This window comes from Oratosquilla oratoria, chromosome 44, assembly GCF_046742065.1.
Source record: "Oratosquilla oratoria isolate Oo_2021 chromosome 44, ASM4674206v1, whole genome shotgun sequence".
In the NCBI taxonomy this organism is placed as follows: domain Eukaryota; kingdom Metazoa; phylum Arthropoda; class Malacostraca; order Stomatopoda; family Squillidae; genus Oratosquilla; species Oratosquilla oratoria.
Window position 1 is genome coordinate 28,853,521 of NC_134820.1, and position 17,836 is coordinate 28,871,356.

General features: G+C 36.6%; 1 protein-coding gene across 5 annotated transcripts in view; it reads right to left on the reverse strand.

Moving 5' to 3' along the window:
- Positions 1–17,836, reverse strand: part of LOC143022226 (rho guanine nucleotide exchange factor 12-like) — a 385,126-nt gene that overhangs the window by 336,889 nt on the left and 30,401 nt on the right. For all 5 annotated transcript variants that reach the window (XM_076180340.1, XM_076180339.1, XM_076180343.1 and 2 more), the window contains exons 4-5: positions 1,882–2,033; positions 94–210 (exon numbers count right to left, since the gene is read on the reverse strand). In XM_076180340.1, coding sequence (XP_076036455.1) covers positions 94–210; positions 1,882–2,033 — 269 coding nt within the window. The remainder of the gene's footprint in view (positions 1–93; positions 211–1,881; positions 2,034–17,836) is intronic.

Below are 17,836 nucleotides of genomic sequence, written 5' to 3' on the forward strand. Positions count from 1 at the left end.
ACCGTATAAGGAGGACTCACTGTACTACTACTACTACTACTATTACTACTTCTACTACTACTACTAGTTTCAGTAATTGTTCTGAAGTCTTACCTTAGAAGTACCTCTTTCTAGTTCTGCTAAGATGCTATCTCTGACTTTGCATTGTTTATCCAGGTACACATGCAGCATCTTAACTCTTTGCATTTCAAGTTGATTTTGCAGTTGGCTCTATTGGGAAAGAATAATAATGAATAAGTAAATACAGTAAAAATATGCACATATATATAAATGGACATTTGAATGGTTGATGGGAGGGTAGTTGAGAGAACATTAATGGATTATGTAGAAGTGTCCAAGAGGACTGGTAGCAGCAGTGGAATCTCCAACTATCATCTCGTGGAAGGATGAAAGTGGATGACAGGAGAGAGGGATGTGGAGGTACAGGTAAACGTCGACTTACGATGGCATTAGGTTTCGATAGATCCATCGTAAGACGATTTCATCGTAAGTCGATCCCCAATTTGTGTATCACTGTTCCGTGGTCACTGTACCTAGCCTACCTGTATATTAACCACCAGAGATACTGAATATAGCCTATTAAACATGTACAGTAGTTTATTTAATTATTTTTATCCTTTTTACCATATTCAAACACTATAATATGTATTTTCAGTACGGACTTAAATCTCGCGGGCAGCAGCCAATGCCAGCCGTACGACGTGTCGTAATAATACTCGCATCATAAAATATAGTCACCGCTTATATTGATCGTTCTCTCTTTCACCCGCGAATTTTGAAAACCACAGAGAATGGGATTCAGGGCACATTTGAGAGAATGTAAAAACACAGGGGCGACTACAATAAATATAATCAAGACGCCGATATGGCAGCGTCGCGAATCCACTTGCTCCTCATGACGCCTACGTGTGCGGCACCGTATGGAAGGGGTTAAATATATCATATCGTCGTCGTCGTCGTCATCGTAAAGTCGAAAAATCGTAAGTCGCGGCCATCGTAAGTCGACGTTTACCTGTACTGAAAGCGAGCAAAGTGAGTGATATAGGGAAAGAATATAAGTAGTAGAATTAAAGAATGTTTGTTACTGAGATAGTGTTAAGTAATTATGATAACAAATGCTCCCCCTGCAGATGCCCATGACTGTCACATACTTTCTCCAAGTCCATGAACCCCCAAAATAAATGTTCAAGCTTTTCCTAAGTACTTCCATGGCACACCCCTTACCAAATACTTAGTTCATGCAGCCTCTTCCTCTCCCAGTCACTGTTCTCTTTATTTTCACAATCAACACATTTATACACTTCACCAACCACTCAAACTAATCCTTCTAAAACTACTAAATTAAAATTTATCTCCCTCTACCTATACACTTTTTAAGTCAATAAGGGTACTCCCTTACATGAGACACACATTGAACAATCTCACCAACACATTCACTATTAGACCCGTTGTCTAATATTCCAAATAACAACCATCTAATCCTAGACAATATATAAATTTTCTGATGACATGTATTCATTTAGATTGGCATACTAATCCTTCAAAATGTACCTATAAACAGACTCCAATACTCTTAAATCTTACTGAACCCCTTCGTTACCAACCTGTCAACCTTACGTAAACAAAACGTTTCAAACCGTCCCACGAATGGCTGGAGCCTTATGTTCGTAAACACAGACACTTGCCACCACGTGGGTAGAAATAACCCAGAAACCGAGGCCTTGAGAGCCCTCAATACACACAGCTTATAACTGTGACACGTGCGTGTCACGGGGAGCACGCTCGGTTCCTGGCAGGTGCACTCAGCCGTGACACACAGGTGTCACAAAACACACATCCGGTACTCAAGGGGTTAAGGTGACAAATTACATTTTAACTTACTGTGACAGGTAGAGGTGCAGTGATACGTTCATTGGTTTTATTAGTGGGCGTTGGGGGTAGTGGGCGATGAGTTGGATCCTGCGAAGAAACTAGAGATGCGGGCAACTCACCCTCGGGACAACTTTGTAAGGTTAACTTCACATACTGTGTGGCTGTAAAATATCAGACAAAAGGTAATTAATATCACAGAAAAGAAAGTACCATACCTATCATTACAAGGTATACATTTGTAGAATGTTACACAGACTGGCAATGAAAAACAAGCAAAATCTTAGAGGTTATCATAATTCATACAAGTATTGGGCTAAAATATTGGAGAAATAAGTTTTAATCTCACCTGTAAATCTTGTATACATTGAAATACACTTGCGTCTTCATGCTCACACACACACATTCTTACCTCAATTTATCTTTATTTTTCTCATAATCTTTGCATTGTCTGCAATAAGATTAATATAGCTTGCTCCTTCCATCATGACATTTACATATATCAACAATACTATAGGTACTTGTGCTGATCCTTGTGGGATTTCTCTAACTACTTCCCTTCATCCTAACATCCTACCTTTTATTACTTTTTTATGTATCAATCTTTCATCAAATGTCTCATCCAATCCAGGATGCTTCCTTGAAGTCCTTGGCCCTTCTATGGATTTCTCTTGAGGAAGAATCTTTGGACTTTTGTCTCTGTTGTATTACAATGGGACAGTTTCTGTCACTAGCTTAAAGTAGTAGAAAGGGAGCAGTTGCTGGTTGTCAGCTCTTTTTAACCACTTCAGTATGCACACACCATGACAACCAAGTGGCATGGAATGTACGTCATGTCGCCCACAAGGGTAGACCTGATGCTCCTTTGACAGTGCGACCCTGCTTGACCCGACCTAACTTAATCCAGTGCTATTACGTAATTACACACTACAGGTCACTACCCATGCCAGTCTCAGCTCCTGCTGCACATAAGGATCCACATAGGTGTCATGAGGTGTGAGTTGGTACACGAGGATGCCGGCATCGGTATCTTGATTATATATATATATTTTTTTGCAGTTGTATATGAGTTATCTCCAGATTCTTTGAACTAGTTTGATCATGTTTTCTGTGTTTATTATTACTTGGAGTAAAAGAGAACAAGTAATACAGCAGTGACTTTATATTCTATGATGCAAGTAGTGTGATGAATCATACATTTGGTAGCCAATGCAGCGCACGAGAATTTGAGTCATACTGAAGTGGTTAATTGAAAAAGTGGAGGAAATACTGCTGAAGTGGACTGAGATCCTGGGCCCAGTACTGAAACTGAGTGTCAGCTCCTCAAGACACCCTCCAAAGATTTTGATTTGATTTGATATGGCTTAACGTCACAAACTCCTCCCATTGGAAGGCTAGGAGGGTGCCCCTCACAGAGGGCTTTGTATTGTGGAATTTAAAGAACCATGCCTTTGGTTCAGCTTCGCTGGTGACAGGATTTGAACCGCCATCCCCTCAACCTTTGCCGCAAGTCACAACACCCTAACCTGCTCAGCCAGCGAGCTTCCTCCAAAATTTCTTCCTTAAGTGACCTATAGTCCTGCCTGGTGGCCACTCCCAGTTATCCGGGAACCACAGGTCTCTTGCACAAGACATCCAATGCGATAGATTGACAGAGTGACTTCTGGACATCATCTTTTCTATTTATCACTTCCACTCCCAACACTTCTCTTTAAGTTCTTCCCTAACCAATTTTTCAATTAATCCCCCACCCCCCACATGTCTTTAATACATTCCTCTTAGTCTTCCATATGCTTCTGCTTTCATTATGCTCTTCTAACTTTGTCATCCCAATCTATTCTTCTTCTTTTTTTTCATAAACTACTTTCCTTCCCCCTGAACCCCATCTCTGACAGAACTTTCTTTTTCTCTTTCCCTGGTATGCACCTTGCCATTCCGCCATTTACTCTCTTTTCTCTTTACACCTATATGTCTTAATACTTTCAGCTGATGGCAAATTCTCACACTAATATATCACAGAGAACAGTCTCGTTTTTTCCCAAGAGATCTACAGGACCCAAGGATCAATGCTAACCACATGTGGATCATCTGGTTTCTAGTCAGTGAAACCCAAGGCAATAACTGTATTATCCTACTATTACTTGCATTTATACATACATGCATACATAAACACACACACATACTTATATATAGAGCATCCTTGTAACAAATATAATATAAAAACATTACGGTATGTATGTATGTATGTATATATATAGGTACTGTACATACCCATATACAAATCAGAGGTGGGCTGTATTTAAATACAAATATAGGTTTGGGATGGATGTGGGGTAGGTGTGTATTCTGACTAACCACTCTCATATGTGGGGGGAAAGACCTTTTGATATATGTATTCACTTCTGAGAAAGTACTTAAATACTTTTTTTTTTTCTCCAAAGTATTCAGTATCTATAAATACTGAGAAAATGCTGTATCTTATTGCATTGCTTCTGACCTGAGCAGTGGATGGGGACCAAGTATGACCCTTCATCTATAAAAAGCTTTGATAAAAGGGGCAACAAATGGGTGTTGGATGAGTGTAGGATAGGTGAAGGGTGGATGGGGCACACCTGTGAAAAAGAGGCTTTTGGTATACAGATAAATTTTCACTCCTGATCCTGTGTACGTGGGTTGAAGGACATGTGTACATCAAGAGTAAGGTTTCCATCCAATTGACGTTGGCCATTTTATCTGACCCTTGGCTGTTTCTTTGATTATTGGTTGTCTGTGGTTAGCAATATCAGTGATGTTTTCTGTGTGGAGGCAATCGTTCTATTTTGTCTCAGTTACTGTTCTAGTTTGTCTAGGTATGTTTGGATGTTCTTAGCAACTGTTTTGTAATTGCAGTGCTGAGGTAGTAACATTAGGTCATCTGCATAAGTAAAAGCTTTGATATTATGATCTGGATTTTAAGTTGGAAAGTCGCTCATGAAGAAGTTAAATAGTGCAGATGACAATACTGATAGCTGGCTATTCTGGGATATTTTGTACTATTCAGCTAAAATATTTGTTTGATATTTCTTGTCATTTATTGATATCAGCCTCATGGCATTCCTGTTTTATCTTATGTCTATTACCACAGATACTGTTCTTTCTGGTACTGTTTTCTTGTCAAATATCTTTAGTATTTGTTGAGTGATTTTTGTGAGTGCCGCTTGTTTTTTAATGTTTCTTTTGTACTCCATGTTTGTTTATTTTCCCACCTGTACTTTCTTTATGATCCCTATTTTTCTTTCATTCTGCTGTTTTTGTGATGCCTTTATTTGGTTGTTGAAGTAGTTATTTTCCTTGTTCTATGGGATTCAGTTTGCTTTTAAATTTATCTTTTTTATATGGGTGGCTATACCTTGTGTATTGTATTGTTGAGAGTTGTATTTTTTCCTGAAGTCTATTGGAATATCTTTTCTTTTAATATGGTATTTCTGATCTAATCTCCTGCCTTGTCTGTGTATGGATATTGGATTGTATTAAGGTTTTCCAAGTTCTTTTCTATTCTATATATTCTTGCTATTTACTTATTTTATTTAATTATTTATTCATTTACACATTTATTTATTATCGACTTATTTATTCTAGTGTTTATTTATTATCATTATTATTATTATTTATTTATCTTTTTTTTTTTTTTTTTTAAGTTCTATTGATCTTTATAGATAAAATATCTGAGGATAGATCATGAATGGTTTCCCATGTTGTATACGGTTGAAGACGAGCACATTGTTATGTCTGGGGATGATGCTTGTTGGTTGTACTGCGGAGGTTATCTAATACTTTATTTTCTCTTTGTATCTATTGTTTGTGTGCAGCTGCATTGGGTGGTGTGCATTTGAGTCACCTGCCAGTATGTACTTTGCATTCACCTTGGTCTTTGGATCATGTGCTGGTCTCATGATCAACGGCTATTTCCCTCCCGGGAGAGAGCTCAGAGCTCATATGACTGATCTATGGGTAATACTATGACCTTACACATACACATACCCCCAACTCCCCGCCCATGAGAGTTGGAGTAACGACTTGAAGCGCAGCAATACTGAAATTATTTCAGCCCTGGGCAGGATTCGAACCCAGACTGCCATAGTGACAGTTGGGGACTCTACCAACCATGCCACTGAGTGTGTGAGGTCATTGTAAGGTCATCGAGATGTTGGCACTGGGGTGGCATTGGGAATGGTAAACTGGTATCTTATAAGCCTGTATTATTATTATTATGAGCTGTAGTTTACCAGAAGTTCTATCCTTGTGGGCAATCTCCCAGTGCTTCCGTGCATTATCTCATACTTTGTATTTTGGCTTAATAGTCAAGGGTATTTATAGTTTGGTTAACAATCCCGTTTTCTGTTGGAAGTAATGGAGAGTTCTGTCTTTCAGGGTTTGGTGTAGAGTCACTGCTATTTGAAGGGAAACTTTCATAAATGAAGTGGACTTATTGGGTGAAAAGGGGCAACGGATGTATGGATAGGAGAGGGCAAAAATATAGCATGAATGGAATGGTCATAATGGATAAGGAAATGAAATGGCCTGAAGGGAATTTTTTCTTCTCTGCTCTGTATATTTTTCAAGTGGATGGGAGTGGGGTTCCCATGTAATGAATCAGTGGGGGTAAACCAGCTTCAGCAGTCAGGTTCTGCTGTGGAGGTGCTACATCTTGCTGCATTGCCTCTGATTCACGTAGTGTAGCTGGGGATGGGGATAACATGACCATTCATCTATGTGGAGCTAAGATGGGAGGGCCAATAAACAGGTTTTTTGATTGGAGTGGGATTGGCATAGGATGGGTATACGCACTGACACAACCAACCTCCTTATACAGAGAGTGTCTTTAGGTATAGTGTACGTTTATGAATGGTTTGTTATTATTTCTACTGAGGCATTTGTTTGTGATTGTTTATTTTTTCTTGCTGGAAAAAGGTATGGTATTTTGCATTAGTGTTATGACTCTAGCTTGGTGACATGTAGTCAGTGAATGTGGGTAGTGTGGTCTGAGGTGCTAGATTGAGTTCCTGTTTATGTGTAATGTTGGTGTGTCTGCTGAAACTATTACAGCTGTGTTTGTGATGTTGTCATTTATTTGTATCATGATTACAGTGTGTTTGTTTTGTGTTGGATTAATTCTGGGGGGTAGATGCAAGTGAGTTGGCTGCATGACTCATAGGGTGCCAGTTAATGTGTGAGGATACGGTGCAAGTTAATATGATCCCTGAGATTGCAATTGTTTTACTGTGTTGATATATGTATGTAATTTATGTTTCCTGTACATGATGGGCATGTGTTGGGTCCTGAGATTATTATTTATTGATAACTAGTAATATAATTATTTTTTATTTTGAGAACCATTATCTAGAATATCTATATACATTTTATCAGTAATGTATGGTATCTAATGTGTATGTACTAGGTGCATAATTTGATGTGACCATCCCCCTTGTTACAGGGGTATGTATCTATGTACCTGCAATATATTCATTATTAATATACATATTTGACAATAAATTTAAATACATTCCTATATATCTATGCCCACCTATTTTACTGATATAACTATACATATTCACATTTTTCCATTTGGTTTACAAAATGCAAAGAATGTTTTTTAACTGAGTATTTTCACAATGAGCTTTAATTACATTAAAAAAATTAAATTGTAAAAATTAGTTAAAATTTAAGTTATAAAATATATCTAGAAATAAATTTAATGCACAGAACATGTTAAGAGATCTTTCTAGAAAAATAAATGGGTAGATAGATAAATAAATATTTTCTTCTACAACCTAAGTAAACTATTACATCTAAGCAAAAGAATGTTTGGATTTGCATTCACTATTATATGTAAGAATAATAACTATGAATACTAAAGCTCTACAAGAAATAAGACTAACATGAAATTACATTTACTAGAAAAGATGAAGTGTTCCCTTTCCTCAATTTCTCTTTTGCAAAGAGAAATTCACGACAACACGCAAGATAAGGAAATTTACTTTTCAATGAAAACGAGGTTATCATATGTGGGGTAAAATGAAAATAAAAACACTCCTGCATATTCTTACATTACACATAAACCTGTATGCACATCCCTTTACATATGTTTATATACACTTTACATAATTTAGATGAAACAAAACAATTACAGCAGAATACCAGTCAAGATTATGAAGCTTCTACGATAGACATAATGCCAAAGCACACTGATGGATTTCTCTCTCTTTGCATACCGCATTCATGCCAAGTGCAGAAAAGGTAAAAAGAAATAAAAAATATTAATCATTAAAAAAGCTTTTCTAAAATTAGCATCTTTAACCTTTTTGCTTTATTATTACCATTTTAATGGTTTAATCTACCTCCCACCAGGCAATTAAACCGAAAGGGTTCACAATTATTTTGAGACTATCTCGATAAATTCTGTTGCTAATTATGCCCTTTGGTATATTAATAATGCATTCTAGGTACTCTTAAGCATTTTTGTTTAAATGAAACACCACAGCAGCAAAAGGGTTAAAAAATTACAGCAACAGCTATACTGCTTGAATGGCAAATAAAAACAAAGGAAGCAAACTGTACACATCCCTGGGCTTTGGGATGTTACAAGTTTCTTCCTTGTCTCCCTTTCAAACATGCAACCTAAAATTAAAAATATTAACAATAATAATAATAGTAATACATGCACTACACATGCATAAACTAAATCATATTTTCATACTAGGAAGTTACAATTAACAAGCCTGAGCATATAAACGCATTATAAAAATTCAAGACTAATTAGCTTTTAATTCGCTAGGAAACAAAAAATTTGTTTAACAACACCAAAAACATTGAAATGACTTAACTTGAACCTCATAATACTCACCCAAGGCACAAGACATCAGATATAGAAAGAATCCAATAAATACAAAAGGTTAGTCTCAAGCCATGCTCGAGCTCCTTAGTGTTACATCTATGGCGTGCATAATAATTTTCTTCAACCTAGGTTTGATCAAATTAGAACAGACCTCTTGTTTTAAACATCTCAATCTAGTGTCTGATTTACAGGAGCTACTTACCTAACAAACCGTGCTTTGTGCATGTGCACTGGCATATGCTTGTGATATATCAGCATGTGCATATGTATACATACATGTGTTTGCATGCTACTGTGTGCATGTGTGTGTGTGTATGCGTGTGTGCACACATGTATGTTTACCTAATTGTGATTTACAGGATAAGAGTTCTGCTCATGGGGTTCCATCTCTGTCCTTCCATCAATCAAATTTAATTTTGAATTAACTTACTTTCTCTCACTATATTACTTGTTCTTTCATATTGTTCCACCAATCAATGCATCTCTATAGAAAACCATTTCTTAATGTCTCACCATCCCACTCCCACACTGTGGGAAGTGAGAAACCCCATGGTAGAGCAAAGCCCTACCAGTTGTGGCAACCTGTTGCAGCTGGTGTTAGGTCGTCACCATGCCTGACCAGGGCTGTCAGGAACCAACGCAACATAGCCGCAACAGGTTCTAGGAATCAAACGCAAGACCACCAACTCATGAGTTTGATATGCTATCCACTGGGCTACCATGTGGCCATTCTTAAATATTTGAAGACATTGTGTGTGTGTATGTATATATGTGCATGTGTGTATTTACTGTACCTAAATGTTTACAGGAAAGGAGCGATGCTCAATATGTCCTGTCTCCTAGTTTCAAATTCATGTTTCCAACGTAGTTTACATACTTGTTTTGCAATTATCATTGTTCCAACTGCCCTTTGTAATATCTTGATCTTGCTTATATCTTTCAGTCTGTGTGGGGGCCATACCACTGATGCATATTTAAGTATTGGACAGATCAGGATTTCTATGTTTTTTTTGTTTGTTTTTTTATCATCTCTTTATCCATTCAGTTTAAAGCCATTATAATCTTCTGCAGTGGCCCATATATCTCTCCCATAATCCTACCAATATGTCTGTCAGGTGACAGGTCTTTTGTTAAAACTCAAAAATCTTCTTCTTTTGCTTTTGTAATGGATACACTTTCCAAAGAATAGTTTAAAGATAGTCTTTTACAGATATTGAACATTTCCAGTCTATTACATTTTTTGGTAGTGAAATTCATTTCCTATTCTTCCTTTGATTCAAAAATAGTGTCTAGATCTTTTTGCAACAGTCTAGGGTGATAATTTTTTTCACTCTCATCATGATTTCTGCATCACCTACAAAATATCTGGGTATAGCTTGTTATACCTTCTATCATGTCACTGACAGATAAAAAACATTGTAGGTGCTAGCACTGAACCTTGTGGAACTCCACTGGTCACTTCTCTTCCTTCCGAGATCTTATCTTTTACTACTATCCTCATGTACCTTTCCTTCAAAATATTTCATCCATTTGAGTAGTTTCCCTCTTAGTCCTCCAATATGCTCCAGTTTCCACATAAGACTATTGTGAGGTACTTTATCAAAAGTCTTCATTAGATCAAGGTACACACAGTCCACCCTCTCTTGCAGTACATTAATCAATCTTGAGCAAAAGTCTACCAACTTCAGTACTATGATGCCTACTTAGGTGTCATGAGGCGTGAGTCGGTACACGAGTATGATGGCATCTGTTTTGATTATACATTTTTTTTTGTAGTTGTACATGAGTTACTCCCAGATTCTGTGAACTAGTTTGATCATATTTTCTGTGTTTATTATTACTCAGAGTAAAAGAGAACAAGTAATACAGCAGTAACTTTATATTCTATAATGTGAGTTGTGTGTTCCATCGTACATATGGCAGCCAATGCTGCACATGAGAATTTGAATCATACTGTGCTTAAATGATTTGACACATATGACCTTCCAGATCTAAAACCAAATTGATTGTCAACATGTTCATCTCTTCAAGATACCTGACCCACTTTTCACAATCCTTTCTTGGAATTTCACTATTGTGCTGTTCACTGATATTAGCCTGTAGTTTAGTGGTGCCCCTTCCACCTTTGTGAATTGGTACTACAGTAGCCCTTTCCTAATAATGCGAACTATTTCTTCTTTCCATGATCATACAATAAAACTGAATCTTGTCCATCAGTTGTTCTCTACATTCTTTAGGTGCTTTGAGATCCTGTCAGTTCCTGAACCTTTTGTTACATCCAATGATCCTAAAAGATTGAGAACTTCCCTCTCTGCAACATTTATATCTTCTAAACCTAAATCTTTACTATCTGGCTTAAAAAAGAAAAATAAATAAATGAATAAATGAATAAAATAAATAAAATAAATAAAACTAAATAAATAAATATATATACAGTATATAAACTCTCCTTTGTGAAGACAAATTGGAAACTTTCATTATTTCTACCTGAGCTGAAAGCTCCTTAAAGACCTCACTACCCACTCTTAGTTTGTTGTGTATGTGTGCCTTTTTTTTTTAACCCAGCTGTAATAACTGATATACAATACAAGCTAAGCATGTGGGATCCCATAAATGCTTCTATCAACCGAATTCAACCCTGAATTCTTCTATCTAGTTCCATGAATCAACATTAACTTAATTATCATTCATTAGGAGCTTCACTTCGGGGTCCTCTTGCCAGACTTGGCTTTATATTCATTTATAAATTCTTTATTATACCACCTTATCTTTTCTTTTTTTTCCTATGACCTCTTGTCACTCTTCCATCCATAATATATCTTCCCTGTCAATTTTGGCTACTCCTTTCATTATTTTCGAACAATGCAACCATCATCTTTCTTTTTTCTTTTAATAAGGGGTTGTCTAGTTTTCCCAATTTTTTTAATAGCCTGTCTCCTAAGATGGGCTTCATTTTGATGGTTATTCTTTGTATCTTCTTGATCTTATATTCCTTTTGTGTAGAGACCATACCACAGCTGCATATTCCAATCACATCAAATTATCTTTTCATCATTTCTCCCTCAATGAAGTGAAATGCCACTTTGTAGTTCACAGATTCTATGTCTCATCAAATATTGAGGACCAATCAATAGAAATAAGCTTAAATGCCTTTTTGTTATTCTCAGCAATTGTCATTGTTATTTCAAACTATGTGTTCTTGTCATTATCTGCACTTCATGTATATTGATTCTTTGCCAAATAAGCTTACTTACTTAATGTATTTATACATACATATACCAAAGGCTTTTTCCACCTTACAAGGGAGGTAGCCAAAAAGAAAAAGGCATAAAAACCATTCCCACCCACTCCATCCCTAATACACTCCACTCCCCTCCACCCTCCCTCTTATCTTGGCACCTCCTGGTATTTATAAGGTGACAAATCATCGGTTTTCCAAACTCCTCCACAGTTCTTTTTTACTTATGTAACGTCTTCATTTACCCTTGAGTAAACCACTGGTAGCCTCTTTGTACTCTTCGCTATTTCCAATACTCTGCATAGATGCATAACAATTGCCCATTCTCCATTAAAGGGGGTGGCAGTCAAACCACACACATACCTCAATTAACTTTGATATCCCTCTTTTATGCTGTTCTTCTTAAATCTCTCATGCACCACTCCGACATCTTCCCTTCTTTCCTTATGCTTCCGTAACGAGAGGAGATAAAAATGCCACTATTGTCCACTGTACGTGTTGCAAAAGGCGACTAAACGGGCAGTGTGGGGAGTGCGGATCCCATCCTGTATTTTCCTCCCACAAAGAATCCAGGCATGCTTTGATTTGGCTACCACCCCCATATAATGTATATCAAGATGAGATATTACAAGAATAACCCATGTAATATAAAGCCCAATTAGATGAGTACACACATCATGTTGATACATATATCGACACAAATGCACATACAAATAACTTATGCAAGCATAGCTGTACACTCACAAAACTTTTAATGCAATTTAAATTTTAATGCTGTTCATTCGATCTTGGAATTTTACTTAATGGGCATGAGTAATTCTAACAGGGATATCAAACATCAATTTAGATTACAATGGCTATTTAACATTTTGACAGTATATATGCATTAATTAATCACGTCAAGGTTTACAATCATAACAATTGTTGCCTTGAGTTTCAATGACTGGAAATCTACAGCCTCACAGACTGGCCGGCAATGATCCTTAGGCCTTCTGACAGATCTCTCCATGAAGAAACTTTGGAATGATGTCTGTATTGTTTTGGTATGGGATTTTTCTAAGTCACAGGCTCAAAGTACTCGGAAAAGGAGACCTGTCACTGATTGTCAGCTCTCCTTATATGAAAGGCTAGAGGAAATACAGTCTAAATTGTACGAGAAAGATCTTGGACCCACTCAAGAGACGAGTGCCAGCCCACACCTCTAGACGGGAGTGAGGGTGTTCATGGGTTTTGAATCCAGTTGGCCTGGCAATGATCCTCTGACATCCATTTTACAGGACTATAACTTGCAGATACAAATTGTTGATCTCATGAAATTATGGAGAAATTTTGCCCAAATCATAGAACGAGTAGTAACGATGATAGTAACATATGAGTGTTGGATGGATGTATGCCCTGGTTGGCCACTTCCCAGGGGTGGGTGGCTTTTGGTATATTACTGTATGTATATATGTATAACCAAGGTTAAGATAATGAAAGAAGAAGAAACACTAACAACAGTAAATGAACAAGTAGATAAATAAACAAATAAATCAGGAAATATATCCACTCAGCAGGTCTAGGAAAATCAAACAGCAATGATATCCATCAAAGCCTTGATCCATTTGTGCCCATAGTTCCCTCTAATTGAATAAAATATTCTGGCATTAGAATAAAATCCCTAACATACAACACTAGCACCAATGGATTATATGAAATACCTTTTAGTCCATTTGTGCTTACAATTCTCCCCTTACCAGAATAAATTTGGAATTGATTGATTGATTTATGAAATTTTTGGCTTGAAGGCCAAGCGCCAGATATTTGGAATTGATGATGATATGGTTTAATGTCACAAACTCCCCCCTATCGGAAGACTAGGACGGTACCCCTTTCAGAGGACTTTGTAGCGTGGTAATTTAACGAACCATCCCCTTGGTTCAACTTTGCCAGTGGCAGTGAGCTTTGGAGTTAGCTATAATAAAATCCTCAATGTGCATCATCATCATCACCACAAACAAGTTAACTGTATGACAGAGCAAACTAATGAATACCTCAACAGTAATTATAAAGTAATGAATCTTCATAAACTGATGGAAAGGAGGAAGAACTCTGTATCATGTATGTTTTCCTATCTTTATCACATGTGCCGAGATGGGAGAGGTGTTAAATGGGTTTTAATATGTATGTTGTGAAGGTAATGTAGTAGCACATTTGTAAAATGAGACTTATTGACCCACTGTCGGAGAATGAGATAAAATAGACAGAAAATCTGTATATTTTGACCACTATCTTCATTCTGCTAAAGAGGACCCACAGATAGTGGTCGAAATATACAGATTTCCTGTCCATCTTATCTCATTCTCCGACAATGGGTCAAAAGTCTCATGTATGTAGTGGTTGTGGGCTTTGACTTGGCCACTCCCTTATATGGGGGGAAAAGGCCTTTGGTATATATACAATTATATTTCATCTACATAGGTTACAGGCCTATTGAAAAAACAACATTGCTTGTGTTGCTTCAGATGATCAATTGGTTCATTTACAGTTTGGGAACTTTTCTGTACACAATGACTGGAATATAGATCTAGTATGAACTAATTATATAACTAATTTACTTCCTAGCATTGCATTTGCAATTGTTGCCAATAAGTAGCCAATGCTTTGATCTTTGAACACAAAGTTGTGCTTATTTCCAAAGAAGTCAATAAATTTCCACCTTTCTAACTTCTATTCTCCAATACTAAAAATTTCATGAGCTGATGGGGGTTAAAGTAATAATAACAAATATTAATTTGACATACTGTGACTGGCAGTTGTAATCTTTAATGTTTTCTTTACGATATATGTAATAAAACAGCTCTATAAATCAGACCAACTATATATCAATGCATATTCTCATTATTTATATGCACTGTATATGACAACTATTATTCTTCATGTGCAGGAGATGAATATGTCTAATGTTAGCTTTCTATCACTGCACATCATTTATGAATGAAAAAAGATATATATATATATATATATATATATATATAAATATAAAAGTGGAAAGGTGATAAGCTAAACACAGAGAACAGTTGGAATTTCATTCACTGACATTTCATCCTTACCAGGACATTCTCAAAGTACATGGTAAGGATGAAATGTCAGTGAATAAAATTCCAACTGTTCTCTGTATTTAGCTCACCACCCTTCATATATATATATATATATATATATATATATATATATATATATATATATATATATATATATTTATATATGTACTATATATATATATATATATATATATGCAAAGTAAACCACTTGGAAAAAGAAACTAACAAAGCAGTGCGCTTTCGTATATTACACCTTCAGCGCTCTGCTTCGTTAGTTTCTTTTTCCAAGTGGTCTACTTTGCGTAAGAGAACACACATACCTATGTTCTAAATAGCATTTATTTTTATATATATATATATATATATATATATATATATATAAATATCTATATATATATATCTATATATATATAAATATATATATATCTATATATAATGGTGGAAGATAGCAAGCAGTCCATGTGAAAATGAATGACCATTCATTTAGATAAAAGCAAAGATAATTTCTAACAAAATACTCTCCTTTATCACAGTGACTGAAATTTTATATTAGAAAACTCCTTGCCCATTGCCTAAATCAAAAAGGTACCAAGCAAGTGATGCAGTTCAGCCAATCATCAAAGGCATTACAAAATGCAGTTCAAATGATAAACAGGGAGGTGTAAAGACCATGCTTCTTTTGTTGCATATCATCATGTCCTTTGGTGTCCTGTTTGACTTGTCCATGCTTTAAAAATGATTAGGTCAATGCACAATGTACAAATTAAGCATATACCTCAAAACATCAATGCATGTTACCGTTATTTTTGTGCCCTGTTTTACTTAATCATGCTCATAGTAATAAAATCAATATGTTTTTATCTAAAATATATGTGCACACACACACATGCATATATACATATATATATATATATATATATATAATATATATATATATATACACACACACACACACACACCAAGAGCTTTTTCTCCCCTATAAGGGAGGTACCTAAGTCAGTCATGTACTTATTCCCGCCAATTACACTCCCGTCCACCACCCTTTCCATCTCAGCTCCTTATGGATGACAGGTCATCCCTGCATCCGCCAACTGCCCTGAGTCAAACACAATGCAGCAAGACACAGCACATCCACAGCAAGGCCACTTCACTTAATCGGTAAGCCCTCTCTCCGTCCCCTCATGCAGAAAAAGAGTTGGGGAGAAATCCTTTCGGGCAGTGTCAAAATATCGTTCACACATAGGCACCCCCTACTCCCATCTCCCCCTTCCTTGCATAACAGTATCATCCATACAGTCATTTTACACTCATCCCTATCTCCTGCCTTCTCCCTTCCTTCCTCAACAGACATTTCCCTCTTGTTCAATGCCCCTTCACCCCATCCATCCATCTCATCCTCGGTTGTCTCAGGTTCACTCCCTCCACCTCTGCCTTCCACACCTCTTTCATCACTCATTCTTTCCATATATCCAAACCATCCAAATATTCTTTCATCAATCCTATCTGCCATCTCCTTTTCCATTCCCGCTCTCCTTCTCACCTCCTCTTTGTATCTCACTCTATCCAACCTAGTAACCTCTACCATACTTCTCAAACACTTTTAAACTTTTCCTCTCTTAAATTCCAAGCCTCTGCACCATACAATGCTGCCAGCATAATCATTCCTTTATACAATCTCTTCTTTGTATTCATTCCCAGCTTACTATTTCTCATAACAGTTTTTAATCCTCCAAGGCATTTACTTGCTCCTCTCAATCTACAATTTACCTCCACCTCCATTCCTTTCTCTCCTGGCACATGCGACACCAAATACCCAAAGCTATCCACTTCCTGCCTCTTCTTTTAGACTTACTTCAACCTCCTGGCCATCCTCTACTCTTGTACACCTCATCACTTTGCTTTTACCCACATTTATCTTCAACTTTCTCCTATCGCATACCTTTCCAAACTCTGTCACTAACTCCCTTAATCCCTCCTCTGACCCTGCCACAAGCACAGTGTCCTCTGCAAATAACAACTGACTCACTTCAAATTTTTCTTTAAACAACAACTGACTCGCCTCACATTTTTCTTTATTTTTTTTTAACAATCTCCAGTCCCCTGCCCATTTTCCTCACCTTTACCTCCCACACCACCCTGTCCATGTACACACTGAACAGCCATGGCAACATGACACAGTCCCACCTTTACCTCAAAACACTTGCTCTCTCCAATTTCTCATTCAAACACAGGCTATTCTTGTAAAAACTCTTGACTGCCCTTAACAGCTTTCCCCAATCCCATATATCTGAAAAACCTACCATAGTGCCTTCCTGTCTACCATATCATAAATCTTTTCTAAATCCATAAAGGCCCCAAAAAACATCCTTACCATTTTCTAAAGTTTTCTCAGATTGCCTTACACATGCACACAATCATATATATATATATATATATATACACATATGTATCAGAGGTGGGCATGATTTAAAATAATTGAAGTCCCATTAGCAATTACCGATTCAAGTACAAACTGATTATCTGATTCAGGTGCCAAAAATCTAAGTCTGATTACAATTATCCAATTACCCAATTCTATTATTATTTTTCTAAAAGCAATTTGATATTCTTAAAAGCAATTCAATGTTTTTAAAGCAATTTTCAATGTTTCTAAAGGGAATTTAATGATACAGGTAAATGTCGACTTACGATGGCATTAGGTTTCGATAGAGCCATCGTAAGACGATTTCATCGTAAGTCGATCCCCAATTTGTGTATCACTGTTCCGTGGTCACT